Source organism: Aplysia californica, unplaced genomic scaffold (genome assembly GCF_000002075.1).
Source record: "Aplysia californica isolate F4 #8 unplaced genomic scaffold, AplCal3.0 scaffold00278, whole genome shotgun sequence".
NCBI classification, from domain to species: Eukaryota; Metazoa; Mollusca; class Gastropoda; order Aplysiida; family Aplysiidae; genus Aplysia; species Aplysia californica.
In genome coordinates this window covers 122,929-134,283 of record NW_004797548.1, presented here as the reverse complement: position 1 = coordinate 134,283, position 11,355 = coordinate 122,929, and the positions used below count along the sequence as shown (strand labels likewise).

Below are 11,355 nucleotides of genomic sequence, written 5' to 3'. Positions count from 1 at the left end.
ACAAACTCAGGTGCGCAGAGAAAACACACCTGTGACAAACAGGTAGGCCAGCGGAGGTGACAACTTGCGCATGGGCCACAGGAATGACAGGAAGTTGACATTTAGGTCACACTCAAAATACAACGAACCTTCAGTAGTGTCATGAGTCCCTGAAGTTGATGGTGGATTTTAGTTTTTTTAAACGGATACCATGGTTTCTTACGCGTTTATTATTTTAGCCATTGCTGTACCAGGTATGTTTACACATCACCTTGCTCCTATTCTGTACGTTATTTCTATGCTGTGAAAATAAAAGTGAAGACTAAGGCGCGACAAAAGTAAAGTAGGAAGTTGTAGTGTGTAGTTGTTGCCTACGCTTCCGTGTTTAGTGTTTCATCAAAATGAAATAGAAATTTTCTGGAATATGGACTAGACAGGCTTTAATTACTCGCTATGTCAACGTTCTACTAGATTCTAGATTTAGATGTCTAGGTACCTGAACCGAACTGACAGGAGAAAGATGAAAAAAACATTATTTACAAGATGGCCAGCTCTAATTTTTCTAATTTCCGTTCTCGAGATTTTTTGATTATTTACAAGAATTGGCCCGCGTGTGTCATTTGTGAGTGAGTGTGCATGCGTTATGTGTAAGTTATGTAGTATATGTGGGTATGTGTATATGTGTACGGTGTGAACGAGGGGGGGGGGGGGACGAGGAGGGATTTTCTTTTTAGTCTTTTTGCAGACTTTGCTTTAGGGGTTACTAAATGCAAAATAGGTTACTTCCAAATTCGAGCAGTCTTGTTTTCTCGCGGTGCCTTTTGAAGACATTTTCATGCAAAGTGGCTATGCGTACGGCTCCTGTACGCATATAGCATCGAGGCTATGTGTAAGGCCCTCCACTTCACATAATATCTTCGAAGTGGCTAGCCGTACTTAAGTACGGCTAGACTGGCAGTCTAGCCGTACTTCTTAGATCTAGGTTTGGCCCTTTCGACTCAAGCCTGTTTAGTACACAGGTCTCATTAGATCTAGATCTAGAGCAATTATTCAGGTTCAAATGCATGCAAGTCAGTAAGGCACCTTTTTGTTTTGTCTGAAATACAAATACTTTAGGCATTGCAAACTAAAAATTTCATTTACAATTCAGCCATCACTATTAAGTACGGCTAGCCTGACAGTCTAGCCATCCTTAAGTACGGCTAGCCTGGCTGTCTACCCGTACTTAAGTACGGCTAGACTGCCAGTCTAGCCGTACTTACCTTAGGCCCTATTAACATTAATAGAAAACAGGAGGTTTAAAATACAAATACATGCACTGTCATTAAGGCGCCTGGTTTCGTCTCAAATACAAATACTTTAGGTTTAGGTACTGCACACTAAAAATGTATATTTACAATTCATACAATGCCTATTTTTTTGTTAAATGGTCAGTCTAGCCATCATATTAAGAATAAGTACGGCTAGACTGCGAGTCTAGCCGTACTTAAGTACGGCTAGACTGCCAGTCTAGCCGTCATTAAGTACGGCTAGCCTCTTCCTAATATCTTAATAAGCTAGGCTTTGTAGGCGGCACATAAACTATCAAACTGGACACTACAAGTGGACAAACTTAAGGCCGACACTATTTCTCCGAACGTTCGGGAAAATAAAGCTGGGCACTATTTCTCCGAACACTCTGAAATCACATCCTTTCCCGCAAATTTCGGATATTATATAGAGTATAGGCCTACCAAAGATTGTGCGTATACAATATGGTTCAATCGGTCCAAAACAGTCCGCAGTAAATATTTATAAAGAAATGCTACAGTTCCAAACGGTTTTTCGCTACAGATATGACGTGTCGCCTATGAAGGGTGCTGCTCTGTCTTAAACTTAATGTGTTGTGTTCACTCGTGTGCTGTCTAGATCTACGGAGGGTTATTGAAAACAACACATAGAACTAGTTTTTTCGTTTGTCGCGGCCGCGACCAATCAATCGTGGCTCGATTTTTTAGCATTTTTTGGTCGGGGAATAAAAGTCAAATTTAAAAAAAAAAAAGAAAGAAAAGAAAGAAACCGAAACCTGTTTACTTTTGAAAGAAAGTTCACTTAGCTTCACTTAGTCTCTTTCTCACTTTTCGTCACCACGTTGATTTGTTGAATACGTTACAGTTACTTTTATTTTCCCTCTTTGACTCTTTGTGGTGTTTTATTTTGTTAGTGTGTAATTTTTTTTCTTGTTACTGTTCTGATGTGTTGTTTCTCTACCATTTTTTTGTTGGGGAAAGGAGGGGGGGGGGGATGTTGCATAGTGTAACGTCATTTAATTTGATGTTCCTACCTTCATTAGATTCTAAATATATAATATATGTATATATATAGATTTAAATGTTTTATGTTAGAGCGTAGGTCTACGTTCCACCAAAACCGATAACATGTACTGACACTGGCAGGCCCCTTAATGTGTGTGATTCCATAATTTACATGTAATATCCTGTACTTTTTTAAAAAAATGTACGCACTTTTAGGGTTAAAACAGGCAATTTTCTTCGGACAGGTTGACACACACCCTTATTTGTTTATTTTTGTGGTTGTTTATGGGCTGTTCGACTAATTTTGATTTCATTCTGTTGTGAAACCTTTCTTTTTTCACGTTTTTACATTCATCTAAAAATCTCTAGACTAGCTCTTGAAAACTAAAATAGATATAGACCCAAAAATTTGCTCCTGTGTGTGTGTGTGAGTGTGTCTGTGTGTGGTAGTAAGTGTGTAAGTGGAGAGTGAGGAGTGTGTTTGTTTTTCGGATTTTATTTCAGCCTTTATTCAGTAACAGTTCAAAGTATACCAAAATAGAAACACAGGATCCATTCACTCCAGGGCTCATGAGTCATTCCTCTCTTTCAGTTTCACTCATTCGTTCAATTCCCGTGTTCTCTCCCGCGGCTCATCCCCGTCCTCATGACTTTCACACCCCACTCCCTCCCTCCAGGCACACGCAAAGAAAATCTCACTCATTCCCTTGCACCCTGCAAACCATTGGGGGGGGGGGGTCGGTGTCGTCGTCTTGTAGTTGCTGTCGCCTGTGGATACACTCGTAAATTCTACCTTTCACCCGCTCTGTCACTCACACTGTCTCTCCATCCACAACTCAGCTCGTCATACTTTCAAAAGTTGCCCACTGATCATGTTTAGTTAGTGTGTGTATAAGTTTGTGTGTGTACATGTGCATGATGGTGGTGGGTGTGTGGTGGGTGTTACTGAAGGTTGTATGTAGGCGGACTTGCCATGCGGTGTTCCTTCCCAGACCAGTGACCAGAGGTAGAATGAAAGTTGGCGCCGAACTCTCCCAATAAATAGGCAAAAAATCACGAGACCGGAAGCCGTTCGGAGAAATAGTCACTTCGCAAACTTAAACCCTGGAAGCGCGCAGGATAGGGCTGACCTACTTCAATTGGGAAGCGCGCAGATAAAGGGCATAAACGATGACCTTTTTTTCAATGGAAAATTTGTGTATTCCTTAGGCTTAGACCTACATGGAAAGTGACGTAGTAAATTACAGGTCAAAGTTATAAATAGTGACCTGTGACTTTGCAAGTTATCTTGACCTCATAGAGCGTCTCTTGGCTAAAGATCGTACATAACAAGAGAGTTCACTCATTCAAAAAAGTGTCAGCGGAAGTCCGCGCCTTGGGTCAGATGACGCTGCCGTCTTTGTTTTGAAGCTCTCTTTCGTTTCTCCTGCTGAACAATAGAATAGCACAGTTTGTAAGTTTCACTTTTATTATCTATTTTCACACAAGTAGAGGGTCATATGCATAGCCACAGGCTTTCACGTGAAGCATAGTCCTGGAACGTTGCCCCAACCACAATATTATATTAAAGTATCTGAATATTCAGACACCTAAAAATATCTGAGCTCTAGAAATTGAATTTGATGCAAAAAAATGCTTCTTCCCAGTCCTAGAAGAATGAAAGATGATGCCGAACTCTTGCAAATAACCAAAAAAATCTTGAGAACGGAAACCGTTTGGAGAAATAGAGGCCAGGTTTATTTTCCCGAATGTTCGAAGAAATAGTTGTAAACGTCATTATAAGATCCACCTGGCCTCAGCTAAAAATAGTGTTATGAGAATAACCTATTTAACCACAATGTGTTTTGCAATAAGGTTCAATGTTTTCTCTCGCTCGTCACGCATGGTTAATCATATCGGCATGTGCTGTAAAAAGTAATCGTTTCGAACCAGAAGTAATTGTCAGAGTAGCCAAAACCCACACTTTATATGTGTCACGAGATGGTGACATATCAGGCCTGCGTCAATTTTTGGGCACTTTTTCGGTCGTTCCTATAAAATGCTATGACAAGCACATCTACAACTGGAACATACTCTGTTCACATGTTCTACTCGGAAGAGACACTGACCATATGGTCTCGTGCTTTGTATACTGCTCACAACACTGACAAGGGTAATCACTACGAAAGGACGAAGGCAACTCGCGACAGTTACTGATGATCACTAAGAATAATGGGCGAGGACAACTGGACTCTGACTTATTGGGTTAAATCCCTTAAACATGTTTGACAGTGACAACGCTACAGTTCCCACACACACATCCCCCCCCCCCCCCCCCCCCCCTTATTTGGATCTATAGATCTAGACTCTAGATCTGTTTGATGCGCGGTGAGCGAGAGATATCAAACCTTACTGCGAAACATCAAATCATGGTAAAGTTCGGGGGGGGTGCATTTTGGGTCTCTCTGCCCAGGGTTGGGTCAGATTTCTTTTTTAGCAAATTAGTGCCTCGAGCATTGGGCAGGTTGATGGGGGTGTTAAACTGAAGAATTGTACAATTACAGTGCTTGGTGATGACCCCAAGGTTCGGATCACAGGGACTGACCCACCGCTGCACCCGGTGGAGGGCGTCATTGTCCAGCAGAAGGACAAGGACGTACAACTGACCTGCTTTGTGGAGAATAAACCGCTCCAATCTGAGGTGAGTTACATTGTGTCATACTAAGTGGTACTAGTATTTAGAGAAGAGAGGTGAAGTGCAGTATTTATTGCATAAAAGTGATTCAACATTTAGAGAAGAAAAATAATTAATGTTGACTTTTCATTTGAGAATATAGGGGATTCAGCATATGGGGAAAAGGGTGACTGTAAAAAGGGGAATTCAGAATATCATAGATTAAAGGTGATTCTTAAAGAATAAATTGGATTCAGCTGATAGAGAGCATGGGTGATAGACACCAGTATTTGAAGAATAACTGATTTAGAGGATAAAAGGTAACTCGGCTTTCAGAAAATAGTTATGGTGAACAGCACAGAATAAAAGCAAATATAATTGGTTGGGGTAATTGGTTATGAATTGGAAATGAAATGGTTAAAAATGGGTCTTGTCATGCTAAGTAGTGATTAATGTTTTGTTTGGGGGGGGGGGGGGGTTTAATCCATTAATTCACCCCTTGAACAATAAACTGATGGATGGTGAAGATTTGTATTGGTGCTACCGATTGTCATAGATCGGTCTCAGCATTGTGCAATCAATCATGATCCTTTTTTTTTTTTTATTTGTTTCAGGTACAATGGACCGTTTTACCGAAAAACTCAACAGTGGTTCAGATTGCCACAGCGACAAGATCTTACGACCCGTTCCGGTGGTCCATCGACAACCCGTCCTCCACTGCCTGGCGTTTGCGGATCCAGAATGCTCAGGTGACAGATGAAGGAATTTACACCTGCAAGGTCCAGGTGGTCTCACAGAACTACAACCACGATTCCAGAGAACTGAGGATTGTCCGTGAGTGTCGCTTCAGGGGACAGTTGGACCCTCTAGTAGTGTGGTCTGTCTGTTTTGTTTCTGTTCTGAGTTGCTGGTGTCAGTGTTTGTTGTTAGTGAAATTCTGTATGGGTATATAATTATAGTGGAGTCCGTTTAAACTGAGCTTGTTTAATCAGGAAATTTGTTGGTCAGTCGAGAAGAGGACAACAACAACAAAAACGTCCAGGACCGGGATCGAACCCAAGCTAAAAAATAATGGTTTGACTTCAGGCGCAGACGCGCTGTCACTTCGGCCATCAGGGAAATGGCGGTAAACAGAAAAAATTAATAGAATAGAATCCCCTGCCTCATTTTATGTATTTCCTGGATTAAATTACTGTTATCGTGTAGATGTATTCCTCTTTATTCAAACAAAGTCAAACTACAGTCGATCCAGCTCTTATAGCCACCTGTTCAATACAGTCACCTGTACAAACTACCTCAGCCCTCTTCCCTCCTTGTGTTGCTTTCTAATTAATAATGACACTTTCCAACACATCAGCCTGACAAAGACAACGGTTCGGTTCCACTTTCTTCCTCGACAATCGTACAATAGGTGACCATCTTGAACAATTTTGTGGGTGGTTGGTGGGTGCCCTGGTATGGTTTGCTCCTTCTGTCCGATCAAACATCTGTCATCCATAACTCCACTCCCTCTTTTTGTTACTCTCTTGTAACACCTCTAATCTTTGGCTTTTATATGACTTTAACTCTTTATCTCCGACAAGCCGCTCACAGCGGCTGGCGGTTGGAACTGGTGAGCTGCTGATAGCGGCTGGGGCACATTTCGTTTACGACGACTTCGATGACAAATTAATTTTCGGAAACCGACTTCTTTTACAGGAAGTTCATTCATTAAATACGGTACTATCATAATTGGTTTGCTAGTTTCGTTTGATTACTCATTTAGTGACGTTTTTGTAATTTTTAGATTTAGTACCAAAAAAGGGCCCCGGCGTCGTTGGTTTGCCCCCCCTCGGAGAAAAAGAGTTAATGTGTTGCAAATTCTGTAAAACTCCAACTAAAACTTGAACAATTTCGACTGTACTGCCACCTACCTGAACCTAACCCCTGACTCACCTGTTCACAGAGACGCCAAAGATCTCCGACCTGATCACCAGCAGCGACATGACCAAGAAGTCGACCGACCCCGCCCTGTTCGAGTGCTACGCCACAGGCCGCCCAGAGCCGCTCATCACGTGGACTCGTCTGGCTGGGGAGCTCTTGCCCAACGGAGGAACAGAGTTCAGGGTGAGTAGTCCTCTTTTTGGGGGGATCTATTTGCTTGTATAAAAGAATACGATTGTACGATTGTGGTCGAAATTGTGGAAGCAGCCACCTATTGTCGAGTAGAAAAGTGGTTGTCTTAGACAGGTGAACATCTTACAAGGTGTCTTTATAATGTAAAAAATATGCAAGACTGAAATGGGTGTTGACTGTTTGTCCAGATGATTGTCTTTTACGGTGGCCGTTACAGCAGGTTTGACTGTATATGTTTGTATAGAAGACTGATTGTATGGTCATAAATAATGTTACTGTCACAATTATGAAAGGCGGTAACCCAGTGTCGAGGAGAAGAGTGGTTGTCCTAGACAGATATGGAGTGACTATCATGCCAAGGTGATTGTCTTTAAAATGTGGCTGTTAGACCGGGCCTAACTGTATTTGTATAGTTTTAATGTAACTTATGTCAGTGGTGAAACTTGCACCTTTTATGGTGTAGCTCATCAAACTTTAAGCATTTTTACTACTAATGTAATTACCTTTATATGTACAAGGGAGTACAAAATTAGGTACACAGCAAGCACCACATCGTTTTATTATACATAATTCATTTAAATTATTAATTAAAGGAGTGTATGAATATCCATGGGAAGCAAGTTAAAGTATCTGAAAGATTAAAACTGTACTTGTTATTTTCGTATATTACATTTGTGCATTATTCATATGTTTGGATAATAAATGCAATGAGTAAGGGACATGTTTTCATTGTTCATAACTCTATATCTTCTGGTTGTGAAAGATCCTTAAAATCAGAACCACCAAACTGATACAAATGAGAGGAAGACAGAGAACAACATGCAGGGGGGGGGGGGCTTAACAACTTTGAACAAGTAACACAATGAGAAGAGCGAGGCTGATCAGGATGATAGGCAATAGGAAGGAGTGTGATACCGTGACCATCAATGTCTGCTCCAGACCTGACACTTGAAGAAGAAGAGGTGTAATTACTTTTGAATTACCCTGTATCTAGACTGACGGATACATTTTTTTCCCCTGCAAATGTGAGGCATTGTGGTGAAATCAGGCGCTCCTCAAAATAATGAAATTGAAGAAATGGGCAGTTTTACCATGTAAATCGAGTTTTTGTTTTTTGGCTCAACACCATTTATGTCCATCGAAAAACACACTTCTATATGAATTTTTCTGAAAAACTTTGACTAATGGGTCTAATGGCACAAATTAAGTTCATTTCCAGCTTTCAAGGACTCTCAAACTATAGAAGTAACCCAACTTTGGCGTCCATTGTCTCACCAGCTTCCCCCACCTCCTTCAATTGCAAATATCTCAACTTCTATTTAAGAGAAAAATGGATATCTTTCTCATCAAAAGCAAGGCATTTATGCCAAAGCTTTTCAATGCTACCAGTAACTCCATATGCCCAAAACTTGACGAGTACCTCATTCCACTGCGTCGTGACACAAATGTGTGTGAATATTGACAATGTAACTGATGTTGTGCACTTCTATGGATGCAATTTCTAATCATTCTATTGCCTGGTCTTTCCTTCCATCTCAGGGCAATGTTTTCAGGATTGAGCAGGTGACTTCTGACCACGCTGGCGTCTACAAGTGCACGGCCTCAAACTCGGCCGGCTCTGTGGAGAGAAAAGTCAGGCTCACCGTAAACTGTAAGTCAAGCAGTTCCGTTGGAAATATCTATTTTTTGCCACGTCTGTGTTTTAAGCAGACTTTCTAGGTACTCCGATAAAACTGGAGATCTCCAATTTTAATTATTCTTTAAACCTGTGGAAGAACCCTGTAAACTGTTAACTGCTTGGATCGTTCATTTGTTCTCAGTTTGATGTTTATGTTATGCAAATAGTTTAATACCCCATCGAACGCTGGGAGTATCCGGCGGTAATAACCGTGTTCTATATCGGACACTGGGAGCGTCCAGTACTAGTGACAACTGTTTCTTTTTATTATTTAGTGCTAGCTTTTGCTTGTTTTTTGGAACTATTCCCGAACCAAGTCTTTTAGTAATGACAAAGCTTTGTTGCCGCTATTTAGAAGTTGAAGGCAAGCTTTTGAGGTTATAATGAGACATAGTGCTCTAGGTTTAGATGACTGTAAAAAAAAAACAACTCAGGGAAATGGTAGAAAAAACTCAGGGCTTAAAGAGTTAAATAGGAGCGGAATTGTAGGGAAATTGTAGCTGAAAACTTAGATGAGAAAATAGGCTGCGTATAAAGGAGGAGGAGTTTTCCGTATACTAAAAGTTGAGCAAAAGGAAATAGGAAAATGAATTCTAATTTCTTTCATGTAGTACAGTCTAACCTGCTGTAATGGAAACCTGTCCAAGACAATTACCTGTATAAATGACCACTTCCCATTTCTCTCTTTTCATTTTTCTTACATCATAACGACACTGTCCAAGCAAGACAACCACTTTTCTCCGTTCACAGGAGTTGGTCGCGTTTGACAATTTTAATTGTAGTTTTGATGAAGCGCTGAGCTGAAAACTGAATTCGCCTCTGCCTTTGTCCACAGTCCGTCCGGAAGTGTATGCAGGTACCCCGATTGTGCGACAGAAGGTGGGATACGTTAAGGAGCTGGTGTGTAATGTCAAGGGATACCCACAGCCCTCGGGAGGGAACATAAGGTGGACCCATGAAGGAATGCCAATTTTAAACCAGGGGAGGTGAGTTGAAAAGCTAAAGTGATTGTTTTGTGGAAACTCACAGCTTGTCAGTTTGTGGACTTATAACAGCTTCAATCTGTAATTTCAGACATTCCCAATACAAATGTTTTTATGTTCTCTCAGTATCGTTTATTCATGCTGTTCTGTTCTGTAACGATTTCTGACTGTGTGATGTCATCAATGTGTACGAGGGTGTATGGTAAGTTTTATGGGATTGTCTTTACTCGAGGATGTACTGGAGAGAGAGAGAGACAGAGATAGAGTGAGAGAGAGAAAGAAAGAGGATTACTATAGGAGCTGTGCGCTGCATATGTTCTTTGTATTATTGTACAGCACATTGAACACTTCTTTGTGGCACTGCGCAATATAAATGCAATTTATTATTATTATTATTTATATGTACTCACTCTCACACACACTTTATATACCCTCATGACTCACGAGGGTAAAGCAGTCCCACTAAGTTATTGTTATTATTCTATTAGTACACACAGATATCAGGCCACTAAGTCACCACAACACGCGCATGGACGCACACACACACACCTCCCAGCGGTGTACAACTATGTACAAAGCAAATTGTCAGGAACTGAATTAATGCGACAGTCTGGGGAAATCTTTCTGATAACTGGTGTTTGTGACCAGAGCGGGTTGAAGTGTCTCGTTAAGTTGTTGTTGTAACGTTGTTAGTGTGCAGAAGTGTCAAACCATTAAGTTGCTACAATGTATAGTCGTTAGTGATGGGCAGGTATCGATAGTAGATACTCGATACTTAGATACCTATCGGTATCGGTACCGATACCTGCTCTCTCTAAACATCGATACCTATGTGTTATTTATTCCAGGGCTGCCAAAGCAAGTGACTTGGGCCTTGAGAATTGTTTGTTTATCAAAACTGATAAGTTTTCGTAGGGGGGAAGCGTTTTAAATGAATCTAGAGACTTTTTAACAAAAAGAGAGAAGTTTTTCATGAAATCTATCTCATGATTTTGCAAAATTCTCACTGACAACCCTGATTTATCCTCATTGGTTTAATTTAAAGTTGCTAAAAATCTGGAAAATTGAATTGCCTTTTTAGAACTCTTGAGTTTTTATTTTCCAAATACTAACATTTTCTGCAAAGTTGACTTTCCTCCCATACTTCACTTAGTTTTTGTTTTTATTCTCATATTTGTGTATTTATTTCTCTCTCTCTCTCTTTTACAAATAATTTCTGTTTGAGTGTCTGCTAAATAGCCACAACTTGTCGAGACACGATTGCCTAAATGCTTGGAAAAATATAGTTGTATTCTTGTCTTTACTTATTACCCCCAGCGTATATTAGGCCTACTAATAGCATTAGGTATCGAGGTATCGGTATCGATACCTGGAAAAAGTACTAGGTATCGACATTGATACCTAAATTGTGGTATCGTCCCATCACTAATAGTCGTATAACCCTTCTGATGGATGGTTCTCTAATACTTTTAAGATGACCGATGCCTGTGGTGTAGCGATTTGGTGCATCACCATAGCATGTAGATGACCTGAGTTGGATTCTCATGTGAAATTTTTCTTGAGTATCTCGGTCTTTTTACAGATTGGCCATGACAGATAAGGTGGAAGTGGAAACCAGCATCCGAATTGATCTAAAATTTTGTCCGGGGGGGG

General features: G+C 40.6%; 1 protein-coding gene across 1 annotated transcript in view; it reads left to right on the top strand.

Annotated features, from left to right (window-relative positions):
* The first annotated feature begins 89 nt into the window (after window positions 1-89).
* The window catches only part of LOC101853799 (protein amalgam), a 14,640-nt gene continuing 3,374 nt past the window's right edge, over window positions 90-11,355 (top strand). Inside the window, exons 1-6 of the mRNA XM_005101301.3 lie at window positions 90-233; window positions 4,817-4,953; window positions 5,541-5,760; window positions 6,872-7,032; window positions 8,581-8,692; window positions 9,555-9,705. Coding sequence (XP_005101358.1) covers window positions 191-233; window positions 4,817-4,953; window positions 5,541-5,760; window positions 6,872-7,032; window positions 8,581-8,692; window positions 9,555-9,705 — 824 coding nt within the window. The 5' untranslated portion in view covers window positions 90-190. The remainder of the gene's footprint in view (window positions 234-4,816; window positions 4,954-5,540; window positions 5,761-6,871; window positions 7,033-8,580; window positions 8,693-9,554; window positions 9,706-11,355) is intronic.